Source organism: Emydura macquarii, unplaced genomic scaffold (assembly GCF_026122565.2).
Source record: "Emydura macquarii macquarii isolate MOO-44397 ecotype Brisbane River unplaced genomic scaffold, CSIRO-AGI_Emac_v2 contig_3080, whole genome shotgun sequence".
In the NCBI taxonomy this organism is placed as follows: domain Eukaryota; kingdom Metazoa; phylum Chordata; order Testudines; family Chelidae; genus Emydura; species Emydura macquarii.
Genome location: NW_027133217.1, coordinates 5,237,756 through 5,260,245, shown reverse-complemented (window position 1 = coordinate 5,260,245; position 22,490 = coordinate 5,237,756). Strand labels below are relative to the sequence as shown.

The 22,490-nt window shown below is 47.7% G+C and overlaps 1 protein-coding gene across 1 annotated transcript in view; it reads left to right on the top strand.

Moving 5' to 3' along the window:
- The window catches only part of ALS2CL (ALS2 C-terminal like), a 67,763-nt gene that overhangs the window by 21,827 nt on the left and 23,446 nt on the right, over positions 1–22,490 (top strand). The window contains 9 exon segments of the mRNA XM_067530428.1: positions 9,238–9,346; positions 10,578–10,770; positions 12,041–12,106; positions 14,222–14,387; positions 15,762–15,890; positions 17,163–17,282; positions 18,360–18,436; positions 19,831–19,897; positions 20,405–20,601. Of these exon segments, the coding sequence (XP_067386529.1) occupies positions 9,241–9,346; positions 10,578–10,770; positions 12,041–12,106; positions 14,222–14,387; positions 15,762–15,890; positions 17,163–17,282; positions 18,360–18,436; positions 19,831–19,897; positions 20,405–20,601 (1,121 nt within the window). The 5' untranslated portion in view covers positions 9,238–9,240.

Below are 22,490 nucleotides of genomic sequence, written 5' to 3'. Positions count from 1 at the left end.
TACTGAGTTGTTATCCAAGAGTTGCGCTGTTATAATTAATATTGCTTCCCCTCTATTCGGCATTGGTGAGGCTGCATTTGGAGTATTGTGTCCAGTTTTGGGCCCCCCACTACAGAAAGGATGTGGACAAATTGGAGAGAGTCCAGTGGAGGGCAACGAAAATGATTAGGGGGCTGGAGCACATGACTTGTGAGGTGAGGCTGAGGGAACTGGGCTTATTTAGTCTGCAGAAGAGAAGAATGAGGGGGGAATTTGACAGCAGCCTTTAACTACCTGAAAGGGGATTCCAGGGAGGATGGAGCTAGGCTGTTCTCTGTGGTGACAGATGACAGACAAAGAGCAATGGTCTCAAGTTGCAGTGGGGGAGGTCTAGGTTGGATATTAGGAAAAACTTTCCACCTAAGAGGGTGGTGAAGCACTGGAATGGGTTACCGAGGGAGGTGGTGGAATCTCCATCCTTAGAGGTTTTTAAGGTGGAACTTGACAAAGCCCTGGCTGGGATGATTTAGTTGGGGTTCGTCCTGCTTTGAGCAGGGGGTTGGACAAGATGACCTCCTGAGGTCCCTTCCAAATGTAATCTTCTATGATTCTATGATTTACTGCTCTGAATTGGCCCTGAGAGGAAGCTCTGGCCAGTCTAATTCACTGGCTTCATTCTTTGGGGAGAAGTCATTTAGGGCCTGATCCAAAGCATCCCGGTGAATGTCTTTCCATAAACAATTTCAGCAGGCTGTGGCTCAGGCCCAGACACTCTTCCACTTTTCAGTCTATGAGAACAGATGCTGCTTTCAAAGGCTACCCTGAACCAGTGTGGATTGATTTAGATCACCAAGAAAATCATTGATTTAAATCAAGTTTCCCACTGATACTGCTTCACGTATTTCTTAAACAACGGTGCAAATCTGATTACTAAAACATGTTAATTTACAACTCAATACAGCATTTTACAACAGGGTCTACTTTGTGTCACTTTTTTAGATAACTTGATTTTTATTAATTTAGGAAATAGTACATAATACTCATTACCTTGGTTAAGTCGCAGAAGCAGGAGTACATCAGGAACTAAATCTCACACACACAAGCACTTATTTTATTAAACTAAATCTTAAATGTTACATAAATGTTTCACATTTGCAATTGTAGCAGTCTTCTGAGTTGCCGGCTGACGGCTGTCGTTAAACTTTTTTTTTTTTTAATTTTTCAAATGTTATTAACTCTAACAGACAAGTCATCACAACACTAAATGTGCGCTGTCCTTAAAACTTCTACAACTAACTCTCACCCTCCCCACTCCCACTGTCTTTTTATTCATAGACTGAAACAGAAATGAGTGTTCCTGCTTTTTCAACTCCCAGTCGATTTCTTAGCTTTGAATGAATAATACCCAACAATGAAAATATTCTCTGTGCCTGTTGAGGAAGCTACTGCTTTGAAAAGTTGGCTTAGCAACTGAAGGAACTCTGTTTCAAGGTGCCTGACTAATGATTTCCACCAGTTGAGGTTTTGAACAAAGTCACTCCCCAGATCAGTAAATGTGTACTGTTTTAAATGGTTCCACTCCAGCCCTGAAATTTATTATGACTGGCATAACTGAGGAGTGATTTTGAGAGGCCCAGGCCTTGGTAGCATCATCTCCTTCAGAAGTTAGGCATCTACCTTTATATCTGGGGTCGAGAATGTTCACAAGAAAATGAGGTGGAAATAGTGCTTGATCCATTCGCTTCTTTATTGCCTGCAGTTTAACTTTCTGGTGAGGTATTTCTTTCCTCAATGTCTCTTGAAGTGCCTTTCAAATTTAAGCAGCACCAGCAATGCAGCAACAATTTCTCTGAAGTTTAAGGCTATGGATATAGGCTTCAGTATACTGAGCATATTCTCTACATTCCTCTTGAATCCAATGTTAGATACTTTCCATCTTTTTTATCACTATTTTCTTCACAAAGTTTTATGAGAATAGGCCAGTTCTTAATAAATTGTTCAAAACAATCAACCACAGAATTCCATTGAACATCTTGAGAGAGAATTAGTTTGGATCCTCCTGCTCTTTTCAGTGAAGCTGAAGCAAAATGGTTGTTACAGAAGTATTTTGCAATTTCAACAACATTTTCTTTTATTCCTGGAGAAGACGTACTTAAGTCTTTGGCTCAAAGATGCATTAAATGGGCACTGCAGCCGTACGTTAAGGAGCATCCTTCTGTTTCTTCTTCTTCTAAGTATCTTCCCATCTTCGCCATGTTTGCAGCCTTGAGTGAATGATGCCAAACGATGAAAATATTCTCTCCGGGCCTTGAAGACCGTGTCTTAACTAACTCCTCTGCCTTGCATGGCCCGCTCTACCACCACGTAAGCACAGAACAGCAATCCTGTCCAGCCTGTGACTTTCTTTGCCCATGTGATTTTAGTCTGCTGAGAAATACTGAAAACCCAGAACTTTCAATTAGCAAGAGCTGGTAGTTAGGCTGGACAGACTAGAGCCATTGATTCATTTGTATGAGACTGTAAGTGTGGGGTTAGCATGTTTGTGATGAGATTTCATTCTAACTGTGATTTTTTTTTAAATGACAAAGAAATTTAGTATTTTATTAATTAAAAAATCCAATTTAAATTTTAAAAAACCTGCTTTTTTTGTTTTTGTTTTGTTTTGTTTTTTAAATCATTGATTTTTATCCACCCTGCCCCGAGATCCAGGGACCAGTCAGAGGGAGGGAGTGGCTGGAAGGGGGTTGAAATCCTCTCCTTCCACTTACCACCCCGAAGGCTGGGTCTGGGCAGCCAAGCTGCCCCTAGGCTTGCCAAGAGCCCTGTATTACAAGGGCCGTCCCTTATTTGAATGGAAAGTTGCCTTTTTATCCCATATTTCACCGTATTAAAACCAGTATCGTCACGCAAAGCCAGTTTTATCATGACCTTACCTGCCAGTGATGTAGTTTGTCAGATTAGATGCAGAATCCGTCCCATGATTTACGTAACCAAATGAACCCAGGGTGCCGAGTCTCCCAAACTATGGGCCGTGGCCCATGGGGGAGGGGTTCAATAAGGTTATGGGGAGGGGGTAAAGACCTGATGGAGCCATGGGGGGGTGCTCTGTCCAGCAGGGGAAGAGGACCGGGCTCTGTGCAGATGGACTCACAACTGCCTAGGTCAGGCTCCCTGCCTGCCTCGCTCCCCCACTGCTGCAGCAGCTACCAACCAGCAGTTGTGCTCCTCTGCTGGGGATGTTGGCAGAGACTCTGCAAGTGGGCAGGCTACATACACCCCAGGAGCATCCACCCCCCTCCGGACAGAGCCCTGCCCTGGCCTGTCAGCACAGCTGCAGGACGCACAGCTCCGTCCACTTGCCCTGCCCACACGAAAAGCCCAGGGAAAGCACATGGGGCAGCCCTCAAGGGCTGAAGTCAGCAGGGGACCAATACTCACAGGTGCATCTTTCCACTCCTCTCCCGACCTGGGCCCTTCACTGATGCCTGCCTGTTCCCTTCTCCTGCACAGGTAGGGAGCGAGATGGGCGGGGAGCTGGGTCCCTGCAGCTTAGAATGCCTGACTGCGCCTCAGTTGCTGAATTATGGGTTGCTATGATCCTCTCCTGTGATCTGCCTGCAGCTTCTTCACTCCTGGGGAGTGTCCAGTTTCATGGTCCACACTGTGAACCCACAGAAGTTCTGCGTACTGCGGTTAGATGCAGCCTGGGAGGATTTCACCGGCAACTCCATGATTAGACACTTCAGGCTTCCTTCCTTCACTGCCTTGTGTTGCTTGGCCCAAAGCGAGACAGGCTGCCAAATCAGGCTGGTTATGCTTCCCCCGTGCACTCTGCGTGCATCTCAACGGCACACATGTAAAGCCCTGTGTGGACGCAACGTTTGTATCCGCATCCAATTGGCAAAAATGGCCATGGATATCCGTGGATGTAAAACGGATATCCACAGATTTGCAGGGCAATAGACGTGCAGGGCACTGGGGGGTGAAATCACTGACTAGGTAACATGTAGTCCTGCTGACTTAGTGCTCGTGATCATCTTCCCACTGCCCTGGACTTTATAACTTCCTCGTTAGACGCCTAGGACCCAGAATTCCACCCTTTTAAGACCACTGGAGTTTTGTCAGTGGACCCAGGATTTCATTAATATGTTAAAGGAGATAGAAGCAGCTCAGTTTACAGTGCTCAGAATTTTGACTCCCAAGGTTTCTTTTTCCTCTTTGGAAGGAAGCATGTTCAAATAATACAAACGCTCCCACAGAAACCATTTTGGGTTTTTCAAAACCTTTTTTGGTTAGAGCAAAAAGACATGTGGTCTTTGGCTTCCTTCTGGTCCCGCCTTTCTGGTGGTGGCAGGGAGGGCGGAATCTGAAAACCAAACCTCTAGCCTAGATGGGAGCCATCAAACTTAAAAAGAAACCACTTTTGACATTGCAGAACATACCGACTGCTCTTGGGAGCAGCTCTAGTCAATGCTAACCTTACTAGCATCTAGATCCTAGACTCCCTGAACTTGATATCCTGAAACCTGGTGGCAGCCTGACCCTTAATTCTCCTTAACCAACACTAGGTCCATAATAGTACTTACCTGATCCTCCTGAGGTCTTATTATTTCAGCACTTTCACCTTCTCCGTCTCACTTTATTTGTTTGTATTATTGTGATGCCTGAAGAGCCTTAGTCCTGGAGCAGTACCCCACTGTGCTAGGTGCTGTACAAACACAAATCAAAAAGTCTGTCACTGTCCCAAAGAGTTTATAAACAAAGATGAAACAACAGATGGACATGGACAAATGGGGGAGCACAAGGAAACAGTGAGACAAAGTTAGCCAGTAGAACAGATCGTGGTCTCAGCATACCACACGCCCTGCTGTTGGTCAACTTTTTTTGTAGGCCTCTGTCCTTGCAACTTTCCTCTCTCTTTACAAGAAATGAGATGGTCAGGGAGGGACAGAGTTAAACAGGGCTCTCAAGAGTTTCACAGGATGTTTGAAACAGTAGATAAGAGGAAGACAGAAGAAGGATTGGAAGACAGGTGTGATGTGGATAAGGAAGATCTTGGTATCTGCATTGGGTAGATTGATGGGATCCATTTTGCCTAGATATTAGAAGGCTTTGAGTTATATAAATAGTTAGTGATCATGAGTTTCTATCTGAGAAGATATTAAATGATCAAATTCATCTTAGTTTGATATTTTACAAATAGCATAAAGAGGAATTTCAAGATAGAAAACGCAGTATCTCCTTCAGGGAGTCCCCATCTGAAGACACATTAAAGGTTCCATTACCTTCTCATGGGCAATATATTTTGTAAATTGTCCATGATCTAACTGCCTCTTCTGTCAGAGGCATTGAGTCATGTCCAACATCTAAGGGTTTTTAATCCAAGAATGGTGACTTCTGATGAAATAAGTGACATGTAAGACTGAGGATTGAAAGTTGGAATTGGGCTCTGCTGCCGTTTGGGTTGGGCATTTGACTGGTCCAAAAATAACTGGTCAGATGTTTTACTCTACTAATAAATTAGTGCCTTAACAAAAAAGAGTAAGACTGTATAGCCTCCCATAGGCAAGGCCTCAGCGACTTATGTGTAACTACAAAAAAACAAATGCCTTAACTGAGGAAAAATACGAAACAATGGAAGAATAGCATCCTGAGGCCATCCAAAAGAGAGGCTGCCACCTATATCAAGCTATTTGATCTGGAATATTGACAGTGTTTGATTATGGTCACATTGACATTTCATTTGACTAACAATTGGCTGGTTTGCCCAGCCTAATTCTCAGTTCAGCCCCGGACTCTGGTACTGGTAGGTCACCTAACGTCTCTGCGTGTGTTTTCCTATCCCCCAATGGGTATAATGCTTCCGCATTTCTTGAAGACTTGTCAAGGGCTGTGCATCTTGTGGAGTGCTTACTTGGCAGCTCTGTAATATGCCATGGATATTATGCCACAGATAATCCATCAGCTCAGCTGGGATTAAGAGTGGCTCCCATCGGATGCTTGTTTGGTTCTTGTGAGATGACTTTGGAGGGGGGATGGTGGTCTTGGATCTGGCTTCCACATCTCATCACTGGGCTTTGGGCTACTTGGTGGGGGCTAAGGTCTTCGTGGGCTATTACCCTAGAGCAGTATTTCTCAAGCTTTTTGATACCAGGGACCAACTTGCTGCCTTCCTAAACTGTCTGTCAGGGAAATCTCAGGGACTGGTGCCAGTCCATGGACTGCCCTAGAGGGCATTCTCCGAGCCCCCCACCCTCCAACTGGACTTGAGGCATGCTGGCAGGGCAGCGCGTGGGAAGCTTGCCCTACTGCTATCCTGTAGAACAGCAAAGGGCTTCAGTCTCCAAGACCGCCAGCTTGACTCCTCTCATCGGTACTAAAGCCACAGCTTTTAAAGCCAGAGTTTATGGTTATGTACAGACGAACACGTGAACTGCACAAAACCTGGCAGCTTTGATTTTAAAGTGTCTTGATCCATGGGTGGCAAAGATCGGTGTGTGCATAGGTTCTGTATTAATAGCGGGAGCAGATTCCCACAAGAATGGGCGTGTTGTGCCCCCATTGTCCTCATGGATCTAGCAAACCTACAAGGAGAAAACAATGGAGTCTTGTGAAAAACTTCTGTCCAGAGAAGGCATGTGACAACTGGAGCACTCGGGTAAAGTTCAGTACTCCCACATGAGTGCCCTGCTGCCATTTTCATTCAATTCCTTGCATGAGTGTGCCCACAGTGACCTGTGCTTGCCCTCACCCATGGTTATCTAAGGTCTGAGTCAGCACCAGCCTTGTTCCATAGGCAACTGATTTCTTCCTCCCCTTAGCACAAGTGTATATACGCGCTCTATTCAAGTAACTGTCTGGGCAAAGGTCTTGAGTCAACAGAGCTGGGAAATCAAGGTGGAAATTTTGCCCTTACCCCATTATGCCTCATTAGATCATGTGGTGTAGCAAGCTCACAGATCATGGATGTTGCAGCAAACGCTATTTTAAAATTCTGCTGAATGCTTGATTACTTAACAAGTGACATCAACCCGTTACTCCTAATTTTGAGTACTTGCACTAATAGGTGGCCTTCCGGTGGAAGGCAAAACAGATTGCAGAAGCTTTTAGCAATCCAGCGTTTGTTTGGATCTCCCTGCTGATCGCAGTGTGGGGTGTACGGTTTCAGGAAGATAAGTGGATTAGAGAATTCCTTCATCCTGCTGGTTCAGAAGAAGGCATTCCTAATGTAAACCGCCTGGATCAGAAGTGTGTATGTGATTAGGAATGTGGGAGGGAGCTTGGTGTGGGAGTCGGGAAGTGGAGAACAAGGAATGAAGAGATCTTCCATAGTACAGACCTGGCTAAAATGGTGAAATTTCTGCAACCTCCCCCCGCAAAAACTGAAATTTCCATCAATTTCAAAATGTCAGATTTCAGCCTGATCTAAATTTGTGTTCTCCATGGATCTAGAAGATCTCTGACCGCTTGCTTCAGGCACATCAAATTAGAAGGCAAAAATAAACTCTCCTGCACCAGCCAGCTCTCCCCCTAAACCTGATGAAGCAAAGCACTTCTTTCTAAAGTTAGGACAATGCTCAATTCATTTATGATTCAATGGTTACGTTGCTATCTTGGGATTTGGAGCTCTGGATTCAGTTACATGCTCTGCCAAAGACTTTCCGTGACCTTGGCCAAGTCAGTTAAGACTAGATTTTCAAAGGTATTGGGCACCTAAAGATAATGGTGGATGCCTGGCAGGATTTTCAGGTGCAGTTAGCTGGGAATTAAACACAGTACCTAGTTAGGTACTTTTGAAAATTTTCCTAGGTGCCCATTGCATCTTTAGGTGCCTAATCCCTTTGGATATCTGGCTTTTAGTTTCTCTGTGCCTCAGTTGCCAATCTGTAAAATGGGTATGATGGTGGTGTTGTATTTATCCTCACATTAAACTGTAAGGTGTTTGTACTCCAATAATGGAGGCCATATAAGATCGTAAGAGACCTACATGAGGAGAAATTTCATCTTATGGTCTACAGGCAGTGAAATAAATGCAGCTAAAACCAAAATTGCTTAGACAACTACAATCTTCCTGCTGTTTTTGTGACTTCTTTCACGTCTGCCTTCTGGTTCATTAGTCCCTAACACTTGTGCAGACTGGAACTTGGAAAGAAGCAAGGTGAGTGAAGTTAAGATGCGTGTCTAGTCTTGATTTAGTATGATGCATGGGCATTTCCTGTCCTAGCCAAACCATCAACGCTCTTGCAAAAACTAGCTTTTTAAATCATTCACACGTGGTGCAGAATCTCCGACATTCCAGACTTTCAGAACCCTGTAATTTAGCTCTCGGCACTTAGCTTCCCTAGCAAAGAGAACCTTAAAAAAAGGCCTGTTGGTAATCTTCGTTACAGTGGCAAGTTTATATTAGCAGTATCTCCAAACCACATTCACCATGCCCTTGACTTTCTTCACCGCTTGAACTCTTTCCATTGTGTTTCTTCATGACGTTAGCTAGCAGCACTTCGTTTATTATTTTTCTCCTTTTAAAGAGGAAGCAGTGGGAATTTGGTGGTTGGCCTGTTCATGTGAACACAAGCATTCTTACTCAAGCACTTCCGTTACGTACGGCACTTTGAACATGTACAGCAGCGGGGACGGATATAACTAGACCGTCCAAGCAGAGCCAGGGAAATCAGACTTCTGCTCCCTTGAATAGGGGTGGATGTGGTCCGAGCGGCTGATGTGGTGGATGGCTTCGTGGCAGCATACAATGTGTTTTGTTAATGTAGGTGAGTTGAGATTCACAGGCCCAACACTGTTAGTGGGGGAAGTTTGAACTGACCCTATCCCTGCCACACTTGTTTTGGGCATAAATGAGCTTCCTTCAGGTAAACTAATCCAGCTCTTATATGATTAATTCAGTGTGAGGAAAACCTCAAGGCCTTCTTTGTGGGGTTTTTGAGGTCTTGTAAGGAGTCAGCACAATCCATTGACAAGGGCAATGGACTGAGAATGAGTGTATGATGGGACACTGGGCTCTGTTCCCAGCTCTGCCACTGACCTTGCTATGTGACCTTGGGCAAGTCACTTCACCTCCTTGTGCCTCTTGTTCCTCTCCTGCCTTTGTTTATTTAGATTGCTCTTTGGGCTGGGAGGGTCTCCCGCTGTATGTGCAGCTCCAAGCACAATGAGGGCCCAAGATGGGGGCCCGGAGGCCCTGCTGTGATACAAGTGATAGAGGCTGTTGTTGTGAACGCCTGTAATTTTATTTGCCTCTAGGACATGTGGGCCACTGAAGCGGCGGAGTCGCTCCTACAGACCGAAGAAACCTTCTCGGCGTGTCTAGCACGTATACAGACTATCGTCCTCAAGCCCCTGCTCCAGGCAGGTAAGTCCATAGAGGAGAATGTGGCCATCTGCTTGTGAATCTCTGCTCCCTGGCGTCTGAATGATGTAGCTCTTGGACTTCAGCAGTAACCGGCATCTGATGGCGCAGAACTAACTGAGGCAGGTGTATTGGAAGGTGCTCAAAACTGAGGAAATGGAGTCTAAACCAGCTCAGATTACTCGGTGCTCTAAGGCTACGTCTACACTACGCACCGCCAGAAGTGGTGTGTAGTGAGATGTAGTTACACGCCTCAGTAAAAAGCACGGTGATAGATGTAGCTGTGACCACACTGTGATATGTAACTACACGTGTCCGCGAAAGGCTCTGGTGAGAGGAGACGGCAGGGAAAGGCACCTTTCCCCACAGAGGGGGAAGGGTACCAGCAGCTGGGAGATGGGTGAGTACGGAGCCCTGTAGGGTATATACTCAGGTTCTCCCATGTACTCAGTTGCACACCCTTCAGACGTGTCTATATTCTACTCGCCTAAGCCATGCCTTGCTGTCTACATTGCTCCTTAAACCCACGCAAGGGGTGCTACCCAAGTACCTACTCTACGTGCTGCCAAAAGAAGTCTGCAGTGTAGACGTAGCTTAGGTTGCATGTGACCTCTCCTCCAAGACATAGGCTTGGATCATTAAGGGCTCTTTCCTTGCTCTGATTGGAGTTAATCCAGATTCTTACTGGTCTGAGAACCGAGTCAGACCTGTAGTAGATCTAAAATGGTGATCCTTTCCTTTCAGTTCCTTGGTGTTTGGAAAACCAAACCCATAATCTTGCATCCAGCTGCAGGCTTGGTTCAGTATGGAGGAGTGACGTTCTAACTGTTCTCACTCCTTACTTTATCCCCTAAACTTCTGTGCCCCTTCTGCTTTATCCTCTTGATAGGGGTGACCACCCAGCTCTTAGAACTTGTAGAGCCAGATCAGCCTCAGCTGGTGTGTGTTATAATATACAGCAACTGAGGATGCGATCCACACAATTTCTTGAGATAGAAGGTGCCTACACAAGCTAGCCATCAGCTCTTCTCTGTAGAAAGTCGCAGATGCACTCTGTGTTAATTGAGGAAATACAATCCCAAGGTAATGCACTGCACCATGTGTCTCACGACTTGGGCCTCATAACCAAGTCCTGCCTTGAGTGCAGGGGACTGGACCTCTCGAGGTTCCTTCCAGTCCTACACGTCTATGATTCCATGACTTTGCAGCATCCTCTTTTCTCGATCTCTTTCAGAGCCTTATGAGCAGAAAGGAAAGGATAACTTGAAATTATTGCGGCTATTGAATGACCACTTCCACGCTCTCTGGGACCTGACGGAGGAAAACCACCGGACACTGAAACAGAAGTTCAGCCTCTCCGAGTCACTCTGCCTCCAAGACCTCTACATCCTGTGGAAGGGGGATCTGTTTCTCAGCATCTACATCCAGTGAGTACAAAGACACTTTAATGTAGATGACTGGAACAAATTTATAGAATAGAGGATCATGATGAAATCTGGGTCTGTCTAGTTGGCATCCTTTCTCTAGCTGGGGCTGTGATTTCTTCTAAAGAGGTTCCGTTAACACTTGCTTCCAAATATCCATGTGCACCAGATTGCTTTAAAGGGTGGAGAGCTTTAAAGGGCTGAGTTAGATGCAGACAAAGATTGTGCTGTGATCAGGATGGGTGTATAGATGGTGGGTATGCAAGCAGACATCACTGGGACACTGGGGGGGGGGGGGGGTGGGGGAGTGTAAATGCCATGACCATTAGACTCTATTAAAGCACAACGGTCAAGGAGGCTACTCCTATGTGTAAGTGTTTGCAGGATTTGCGTTCCCAAGCACTATAAAGCCTTCATTGGAATCTGGGATGACCGGCAGAACTCAGTCATTGATCAGCCATTCATTAGAAATGCAGTCCTCTATCGTCGCACGTTTGGGAGCTCACACCACGTTCCCTGTGTAGGCCTGGCTCCACAGTGGTGTCAGGGCTCTGACTAGCAGATCGGGCTGTCTACGCGTCCTGGTCCTGATCCTGCAATGTCACACGCGTGCACGGTGATCTGACTCTAACATACCCGTGTGTGCATGCAATGGCGGGAGAGGGAGACCAATCCATACCACAGCCATCGGCTTCTCAAGCTTCTGGGGAGCAGCAATGAGTGGCTGGTGGGGCGGGGGGGGAGTTGTCAGAAATTATATCCCTCTCTGCCGGCAGAACACCTGGTGGTTTTAAGTAATTAGATGAAAGGGAGCATAACATGGGCTGACTGCGTGGCTGTCTCCCTCTAGAGGTGAGACCATGCATATTGGGGTTAGTCTAGAAGACCTGGTTGTTTGCCTCCCGCAGTAGAGGCCTGTAGGTTGAGATCAGTCTTGGGCTCGGTCCCTGCAGACTAAGCCTCCAGGGCTGTCATTGCATGGCCAAAGTGCTTCTTAAGGTACTTTCCTGGTACGCCACCTAATGGTGAATGTTCCCCATTAATAATCTTACCAGGGATGTTAGACAAGGCATTGGAGAGCATAATGGGGGGGCACAGACATACGGTGAGTTGAGGGAATCGTCAGTGGGCTTAGTCTTCATCTCTGACATCCTGGGAAAGAAGGTAACCGACATGATCGGCTTTCAAACCAGCCACAAGATTCTCGCAGTGCCTCTTAAACCTGGTAGCTACGACTTGACCCAAGCTCTGCCTCTCTTCTCTTTACCTGCAGGTACTTTGTGACCTTTGCAAACTGTGTTGTCGTGCAGGGCTTTGACCAGGCGTCCAAGAGTAAAAGGTTAGTGGCGTCAGACGCTCGTCCTCCTGTACAGTCTGAGGAAATAGCCCTGTTTGAATGAGAGAAAGCTAAAGCAGTGAGACTTCAAGCAGGTCCTAGAGTCCCCTGGCTTATGGGGCCTGGCAGTGCTACAGTGCTGGACTGACGAGAAAATGCCCCCTCATTCTAGTAATCCAGCCAGTGTGTTAACAGATAGCACTGAATGCTCCGTTGCAAACCTGTGATGCGGGCAGCGTCAGCGTCAGTTTCAGCTACGATGCGAAGTTACACCTTAACCACAGGGCTAAAAGTTATAAGGGAAAGTACCACTTCCTCCTCCACTGGCTTTGAAGCTAACCCTTTAAAAATGCCTGGAAAGAAACCCTTTCGGTCCAACGCTTGGCTTAGTTCAACCCAACGTAGACTTCTCTGATTCGCTGAAATGGCTCCACTTTTGAAGTTGATTGAACCCAAATCCGGCTTGGAACCGCCAGCGAATGGAAAAATCCGTTATTAGCTCAGCTCTAAAAGCAACTGCACTGAATGTTGAGATCCTCAGTGGGAAAGAGAGACCAGAATATGCTGCTTGGCATGTGTCCCAGCATGTGAACCGAGGAATGCGGCTGCTTTTACGTCTACACGGCAGTTCTGAGGTGCAATTGCTACATGCTCACGTACCAGCAGCAATGAAGTTGCAGTAGCTAAGCCGCGCTGAAGTGTACCGCCCTAGCTGCACTTCTCCAGCAGCTAAGCTAGCTGGGGTATGTCTAGATGAGCTGCAATCTCACACTGATTTCCGGTTAGGCACTGCCCTAGAGTGGGAGAGGAGAAGCAGCTTTGGCTCTATCGTGATTGATTCGGAGATGGTCCTTCACTCCAAGTGCAGAGGGATCCCATGTGATTGGTTCTCCTGGCTCCATCCGGTAGATCTTGCTGGGAAACAGAGGGGAGAAAGTCACTGAGTTGAAGATAGACGAGCGATGAAAAGGTCAAAGACCGAAGTATCTGGCAGAAGAGCTGAAATGTAGCAACTTAATCACATCTTGTGTGACTTTTCAGGTGCATGGTGGAGAGAGAACATGCAAACCGCCATTTGAATAGAAATAATTCAAAAGCCTGCTCATAAGTAAGCATGAGTAACTGCTGCAGAATTGCAAAATAACTCTGATGGAGGTCAGATAAAATCAGAACTGCTAGAGGCTTTGCCCCCTTAGAACTGTTCAGAGAAGTATTTAACTTCCAGGCCTGAAAGGCTGAGAGTTTCTTGCTGTCTTTGCACGTACTATACACAAGGTTTTCTCTATCCGAAAGACTTATGTAGACTTGTCAAGGACAAAGCTGTTGGCCCTGGTGTCAACTTGCTCCTTCGAGATCAGCGGTTTTCAACCTGTGGCCCGTGGACCCCTGGGGATCTGCAGACTAAGGGGTCCACACCTCCATTTGAAATTTTTCAGGGGGTCCTCAAGTGGAAAAAGATTGAAAACCACTGTTCTAGATGCTGCAAAAATAACTTCTCTTCTGTTAATTCCTGATCAGTTTCACTCACCGTGTGTTTACGTGCTAGTTGGGGTGAGGGCTCTGTGCGCTAGTGATAGAGGAACCTCACATGGTTAGTATTCAAACTTTGAGTTTTTCATCCAAATTTGGGTCTGTAAAACTGGGCCAAGAACTTCATCACAGTAGCTTGTCTTGCAATATTTTCACTGCTGGTTCTCAGCGTAACGAGTCCTGTGTATCTTGGGGTTTTTATCTGAATCAGTCCCCCCACTGTCTCGTGTCTAGTGTGTAACTCCATCAGTGCGAATGAAGTGCCACGCTCCATGTGTAGTTTACAAAGAGGGTAAGTGATTTTTGCCCAAGGTCATGTAGCAGGCGAGTGGCAGAGGTGTGGACTAGAGCTCTGGTACTCTGTCTGTCCAGTGACTGACCCACTAGACTATATTTTTACATGCTTGCTATAATGACTGAAACCTTTGCTTGGGAGTCACCTATGCCCCTTCAGCGGGGTTGCTATGTTGCATGGATGTGGTACTGAAAAAGCTGTCTGCTTCTTAAGAGAAGCAGGTTAGAGACTACTAAGTGTGGGGAGAAATGACAGGTAACTAACTGCTGTCTTGTTGACTGGAAACCTTGCAGTGAATTCTGGAAGACGCACAAGACAGCGCTGAAGCAATTCTTTGCAGACTTCACCTCTGAGACGTCCATTCCAGTGGCCCTGCATACAGTACTCCATAAGCCTATCCGGGATCACGTGCAGCAATATGCCTTCATCCTTACCAGGCTCAGCGAGACCATTGGCGAGGTACTAGACTGTCCACACGAGCCTTCGACAGCCAGTCTCAATAGTCCATACACAGAGCTATGGAGCATTGTGGTAACTGTAACAACCATGTGCTCTAAGGAAAATGTATTGACCAGGCAGACAGGATGGTGGGGGGCGGGGCTGTGTTGGTGCAGATTCCTTTATCTAAAGGTCCTAAAATGCTTTACTATAAAATCATTAGACACTGCAACTAGAGGTGGGTGAAATTTTTTGGCAGGTCTTCACCCAAAACATGCATTTTTTTGGTCGACCTGAAGCTGTTGAGTTTGCCACATAGTTTCAACTGAACCAAAAAAAATCAAAACGGTTTTGAAATGTTAAAATGAGACACTTATTTTGACCTGACTCAAACTTTTGACTTTCTGATTCACTGAGAATCGGTTACGTTTTTGGTTTGACCCGAAACAAAACTATTTTTGCTTTTGTTTTTGGAATTGTTAGTGTGGAATTGCCACTCTTTGCCCAGCTTTATGTGCAACAGAACATAGGCAACCATAATGCAGCCAGGCGTGCAGAGGTGAAGTGACTGGCCCAAGCTCACCCAGTAAGCGGAAGTGGCTGAACTGGGAATAGATCCCAGGAGGCTTGAGGCTGTCATTTGCTCTAACCATTAGATGAGGCTGCCTTCCAATAGAACGACAGATCCCAAGGTCAGGAGGGACCACTGTCGTCATCTAGTCTCACCTCCTGTATAACCCAGGCCAGAGAACTGCCCCCAAATAATTCCTAGAGCGGAGCTTGTGAATTGCTGATTTATTAAAAGCTAGTGATAAGGGCAGCCCCGCCCCCTTCCGCCGGCAGCCCCGCCCCCTTCCGCCGGCAGCCCCGCCCCTCCCACATCACTCTGTCCCCCTCCTCTCTTCCACACTCCCCTTTCCCCAGGCAGCAAGCGACAGCTGGAGGGGCTGAGTGGGAGAGGAGGGACGCACAAGGCTAGCAGTGGGGTGAGGGGGGAGCGGAACATGGCTGCAGGGAGGCCAAGCAGGGAAAGGGGCATGTGGAAGAGAAGAGGGGGGCCAAACGGGGAGGCAGACTAGTGGGGAGGGACGTGGCGGTGAGTGAGGCAGGGACGGGCCCTGAGGCCAAGCAGGGATGGACTGTGGGCCAGGACCATGGGCGGAATAGGCGGATGGGAAGCTAGCCTCCCCGAGGGGAAGCTTTCACCCCACCACCCATGGCCCAAGCCCCTGGGCAATTGGCCCCTTTGCCCCTCTGTTGGCAGGCTTAGATAAGGGTCAGCCCAGTGAATTCACAGCTTCCAAGGCTGTCCTAGAGCTGTGATCTGGGAGGAGATGGAGATCTGATACAGTTTTAGCCGAAACGTTCCTAAAGGCACGTGCTGCTGTTTGACAGAGCCCGGAGCGAGAACGCGTCACCGGTGCTGCCCAGCAATACGCCAAGCTGAAGTCTTTCATCAGCCAAGTCCTGGACGAAGCCTGCCTGACCAAAGCCCTGTGGAAGTCCCTGGGACACAAACTCACGGTGAGTCAGAAACGGCATCTCCCTGGCCCCACCAGTCTGTGGCTCCTCGTGGTCCTGCAGGTGGCCAGGGCGAGAGCTTCTGGAGCATGCATCGAACGGTGAACCAGACAGGTGCCCGTGAAGCGAGTCCTTTTGCTGCACCCCCTTTGCCGTTCCAGTGCCTGCCCCGTGGTTCTGGAGAGCAGGGCCCCAGGTCTTGCATTCTCAGGTTAGGTTCCATAACAAGATCATTCACGGAGGCTGTTCAACAGCCCCTTCACCAAAGAAGGGTGACCCCCAAAATATCCAGGGGTCACTGACATAATTGAATAGCCAAATCTGCAAGCCCCCATAAATGGTACAAGACCCCCATTCCTGCCTCAGACACCCCTCCTCCCCAAACACAATTGCCCCATCCCAAATACTCACTGTTCAGTCTGTACAAATCCGCAAGGCCCTTCCATCCTTGGAGCCTACCTCCTGTGGTGCGCCTACCTCTGTGGAGGGTCCTGCTGCCTGCTATTTCTTCTGGATCCTTTCTTCTTAAAAGGTGCAAATAATAGTGGCCAAGCTGCTGCTGGTGTCTTGAGGCCTAGAAACTATACATGCCCTCCTCAATCCTCTCTCTATCTGGGCATGACCAACCGTCCTGTCTTGTAGGTTTCTTGGCCCCACGTTCCTCTACCTGGAAGCAGCAGCAGCCTCTTGCTGTAACTACTCTTCCATGGCTCTTCCAGCAAGAAGCTTGTCCCCCCACCAGACACGAGAGAACATTTATCCAAACACCTCAACGGCAGCGTCTTCAATTTTGTCCCAAGACTAGGCAAGAGTTGGGCAGGCTTCCTATGTTATCTGCTTCCTTCCACCCCTCTCTTCCTGTGGAGGCAAAGTTGGTGTTGCTCACGCGTTCTAGTCTTCTCTTGGGCTGTGCGACTGGTCCAGACGTGACTATAAGCTTACTTGAACTGGGCCCCATTCAAGCGTATGGAACCCAAATGTTCTTGGGAACAAAGAGAGATGTAGACTCAGTAAAGGCTTAGCTAGGTCTCCTGCTTCAAGGGTGCTGCCTGGGAGGTTTCCAAGGGATCTCCATCACTGGACACCTTGCATGGTTGAAGCTTGATTTGGTTGCTTCTGTCACCATGACCCCCATACCTCTCTAACACTGGCTGTTACCTAAACTGTCTGAGGGTCAATGAGAATGAGATGCCCTTTACCTAGTCCTATTGATGCTTCTCTCTGGGAGTCCGTGAGCTCTTTCTCCATCACATACTTCCTTGGTTATCGTGGCAGGACTTGCTCTGTGTTCCTGAGCGCAGGCTGCTGGAAGACAGCAAAAACCTTCCGATCTTTGCCAGTGTGGGCCGAACAGACCGGGTTCTGCTCTTCGATGACATCCTAGTGCTGATTCAGGTGAGTCGCTCCTGGGAGAAGGATAAATAGCCAACATAGTTGTCACGCGAGGCTCAACGCTGCTCCAAGTGACACCACTTCAGTTCAGATACCATAGCGGAGCCCGGCTGTAGTGTGAAATCCTCCAGCTCAGATCCATGTATGTTTTGGCTCTGTGTCGATCAAGAGAAGAAAGATGGATGGGATGGGAAAAAAGGAACACTAGTATGACTCTTTTTCCTAGTACACTTGTGACATCACAACAAACCCATGCTCCTTTATGCCCATGGTTGGTAGTGTACTTGGCTCTCTCTTGCGTGAAAGAGAGAGGTCTTTGACCTGAAGAGATTAGTCTAAGGCCCCAGTCTACAGATATTTCTGCATATGGTTACCTGTTTGCAGGATCGAGGCCTGAATAGCCTCTCGATGGGGAGAAGGGGTTCAACAAAAAAAGCAAAATCCTTGGAAAATTTTAAGCAATAAAGCATGGAACAAAGTTTGAGACAAAACTACTGTACCTTTTTAAAATGCATTTCCCTTCTCTGCCTCCCCTGCCCCTACCTCTACACCACCCCCACCCCACAATCCGTGCAGGTAGCAATGTGAGGTCAGCTTGGAATTTTACTGGGGCGGGCGATATGGGACGCGTGCACTGCTGTTGAATGTTACTAGAGTTGTGTGAATAACGGGGGGAATCGGGCAAAGTGAACTCTTTTGTTTGAACAGAGTCTGAACCGTTTCAGTTGGATTTTGAGCAATTTTAAGGGACGTCGAATATTTAAAATTTTAAGGAAACTTCAAAACAGTCATTTCAAAACTGAAAAATCAAAGCACTTGGTTTAGAAAGTGTCCAAACGAAACATTCTGACTTTCCAGATCTCTTCTTTTGACGCAAATAACTTGTGTGGCACGAACGCACTTTCTCAACATTTTGGTGTTGCCAAATCTGCCTTTTTCCCCCCCCAAGAAAGCTTCAGCCCAAACATTCCATCCAGCTGTACATGTTTTGGCCTTTCTCTGGGTCACCAAACCAATGCTAATATCCCGATATGCAATATCACTTATTCTCGAGCTGCTGATCTTTGTCTGCTTCTTTAGGGGAACAACGTCCAGAATTTTGATCTGAAGCTTGTGTGGATTGATGCAACCTGCAGTGAAAAGCCAGCCCCAGAGAAGTAAGTGAAATACTTTCTCTTTCAGAACAGGCTTAACTCCACATATTTCAAATTGTTCACTTTGACCAGTCTCCTTCCCCTTTACTGGCTGTGTGAACAGGAATTGGTTATGGGCTATGCAAGATCCTAGTCCTATCTTAGACCTCTTTGCTGGTTTTTATTGATGTTCTGGGAATCCTCAATCATAAAATGCCTTCCCGTGAGATGTAAAGAGCTCAATCTGGTTAGCTTCTCCACAAACTTAAATACAGAGTGTAAGTACCTTCCTGGGGAGAAAATGCCAGGCACTAAAGGGCTCTTCAATGTAGTGGAGATGGATATAGTAGGAGTTTACGGATGGAAGATGTAGCCAGACAAATTCACATTAAAAATAAGGAACAACTTCCAATGTTGAGGGTGGTTAACGGTTGGAACACACTGCCAAGGGAAGTGATGGAGTCTCTTGATGTCTTCAGATGGAGACTGGATGCTTTTTTTGGAAGATGTATTTGAGTCAAACCTAAGTGATTGGGTTCAATCCAGGGGCAGTGGGCTGGAGTTCTCTGGCCTGTGTTGTTCAGGGGGTCAGACAAGATGGTCACAATGGTCCCTTCTGGTCTTAAAAATCTTTGACTCTAAGTGGCAATTAATTGGCTGCTGGGTCAGTCTCTTAAAATATGTTCATAGAGTTGGAGGCCAGATGGGCCTACAAGATCATCATCTGACCACCTGTGTATCACAGGCCACCAACTCCACCCAGCATCCCCACACCAAACCCGACCTCAGGAATGAGACCACAGTATCGTAGCCCACAGGAGATGGGACTGGGAGATGGTGCCACAGGCAGAGAACAGGAGGGACACCAGTGTAAACTGAGTGAGATACAACCCGATAATCCTGGCAAGTGACCTGCATCCACATTCTGCAGAGAGGCCAAAAAACAAAAACAAACCAAGCTCGCTGCCAATCAGACCCTGGGGGACAATTCCTTCCCAGCACCGTGTACGGTGTCATTTCATCCCTGAGGATGGGAGCAAGAACCAGCCAGCCATGCCCTGGAGAGAAACTGCTCAGTGCCATCCCAGAGCTCTGGCCAGCCCCATCCAATGTCCCGTCTCCAGCCTTGCTTCCCCCCTGATGCTTCAGAGTAAGGAGATAAACCTCCCAGAATACACTGGGGATGGGAGGGGAGAGCAGGAAATCCTTTCTTGACCTGAGCAGGTGGCTGGATGATACCCAGAAGGATGAGCTCTCTAGGCGCACAAACCGGAAGTGAGCCACCAGGAATGTAACCTCCACACACCTACTTAAAGCACAATATAGTCAGAAAAGGGCAGTAGGTTTTGCTGTTGATTGGCTGTAGAGAGAGCTCTCGCCTTCCCCCACCTCCCTAATATTGCCCTTCTGCTTCGCAGGCATACGCTTCATATCGTCACACCAGAAGAAGCGTTCTTCCTCTCTGCCAAAGAGCCACAGATGAGGGTGAGTTGAAGTGATCCAACTGTGCTGTAGCTTCACTGTGTGCAATGCCAGGGATGTCAGAATAAGGAGAAGAAGTTGAAGCTTTAAATGCTAAAAACAGCACTTGTTTCGGTGCAAAACACTCAGCTGCCACCTTTTTGTTCATAGGCTCATTCTTGGGACATTCATTCCTTGCTCTCGGGTCCTGGTTAGATGCATAAGGTGGCCGTGTATCTGCCTAAATCCAGATTGGGGTGCTCCAATGTGATTTTTGGGATGTTCTGCTAAAAGGCCTTCAACCTGAAAAATGAGCTCCCCGATGAGGAACTGGCAGGAATCTCCTTATATTGGATCATTGATCCAATGTGACCACATGGTGGTGGGGGTAGATAAATGAGGGATGTGGGGCCCTGCGGGTGGCCACCTGGCTGTTTCCATGGCACATACCTCTTTGTGAGGAGCCATTTGTTCTTTCCTTCTCCCCTTCCCACCTCCAGCCTGAATCCTCTGGTCCCTTTGTGCCCCCAGGCAGTCTGGCAGTGGAAGCTGAATCAAGCCGTGCGCCAGGCGCTGAACGGGAAGAGAGACTTCCCCTTGTGGGGCGAGGCTGGGGAGGTCAGCGAGCCTCCCGCCCATCGCGTCTTCAAATACACGTTCAGAGCAGAGGGCAGGTTCAAGAACGCAGCGTACGAAGGTGAATGGTACTGGGGGAAACCACATGGCAAGTAAGGACCTTGGTTTGTGCTTCCAATTCTGTGTGTAAACTTTGAGGCCAGCGATCGCTCTGATGGAGTGAGAATTACTGGGCAGGCGGGCAACCAGTCAGCTTCCCTCTGTCTGGCTTTGCCAGAGCATGTGGCCCTTCCCGTGACTCTCGATTAGGTGGTGCTGGTGGTACTGGCTTGTGCTATAAACTGCCGGGTACTAAGCTAGGGATGCGGCTGAGTTGGTTACTGCTGAGAGACCCACACGGTCGCCCTTGAACCTGCCATGGTTATAAAGACACAGATGTCTGACCGAGCCTGGAATGCTTGCCAACCCTAAACTCCTACCGGCAAACAATTTGCCGTGGTAACACAGGGCTAGCTTGCGCTTAATAGAGTCACTGCCTGGCCTTTATTCTATTCAGCAGTAACGCAAGGAACCTATAGGCCTGTACCCTGTAAGACATTCACTTCACAGTCAGCGTAAGGCTTGAGGCCTATACATTTTGGCGAGGATAACTGGCCCCATGGTAACCCCCAAGTTTGGGGAACTGGAAGCGGTGGGTAAGGGGTGATTTTTGTCCGTAACGACCCCAGCCAACCACAGGAACGTGAGCGAACACCAGCTTTTGGCTAAAACCTCCGCAGATCTCTAACCACAAGAGGACCATGGCGACGAGTTGACCTATATGATGAGTTGAGATCATTGATAAACTGACCCTATAGGTGAAGGGAACCCCAACATTAGTAGGATGAGGAAATACAAATAAGACCCCTATGTTATAAACGTATTCCAGCCTGTGGAGCGGAGGGGGGGTGGGGGAAGAGAGATGTAGCCCTTGGGAGATGCCAGAATGATGGCCACTGGTGTTGGTCAGGAAGGTGGTGGCAATGATCGGGCTACAGTTTACAATTGCTAGCCATGGCTCCCGCCACTGGCTAACAGGTCCATGCTGCACTAGGCAGATCTTAGGAGTCAAGTCTGCAGCTTGAGCTGCATCCACATGGCAAAGATGATGGGGCTTGGACCGAAGTCTCAGTGGGACTCTGGCTCTGACCCATCCCTCAGCAGGGTCTGTGGGTCTGAGTCCAGAGAAGTTCCTGCTTCAAGTCAGACTGACTTCTGTGTGGATGGAAGGGGGAGGTTGGGCCCAAACCTGGGTCTGAGCTCTGGTTTACAGTACAGTGTAGACACTCTGTGTGTGTGTGTGTGTGTGTGTGTGTGTGTGTGTGTGTGTGTGTGTGTGTGTGTGTGTGTGTGTGTGTGTGTGTGTGTGTGTGTGTGTGTGTGTGTGTGTGTGTGTGTGTGTGTGTGTCATTCCAAAACTACTTGATCTGTCAACTTGGAGTCCTACACCTACATCGTGTGGCCAGACCAGGGGGGAGGAGGAAATGCCACCCACAAAAGGGGAGCGCTGCAGAATTGGTCTGCCCGTCACGCTGATCAATGTCAATTCCTTGTACTCCTGAGTGTCTCCGTCTGTTTTCTTGTTTCTATAGTTACATTGTAAGCTCATTGGGGCAGGGACTGTCTTTGTTCTGTGTTTATACAGCACCTAGCACAGTGGGGTCCTGGTTCATGACTGGGACCCTAGAAGCTGTACAGCCTCAAAGCACTTGACAAAGGAGGGTCAGTATCATTATCCCCATTTTACAGATGGGGAAACTGAGGCACAGGATGGTAACGTGACTTGCCCAAGGTCACTCAGCAGGCCAGTACCAGAGTCAGGAATAGAACCTGGCCCTCCTAAATCCCAGTCCTGTGCTCAAGTAATAATTTACTGTGTGCAGTTAATTTATAGGACCTAAAAATCTCAAAAGGCTTTGTACATGCTTTGTGGTTCAGTTAGGGTGGGTGTGTTGGCCACACAACTAAGTCTTGTGAACTCCTGGCAAGGGGAATGTGCCCT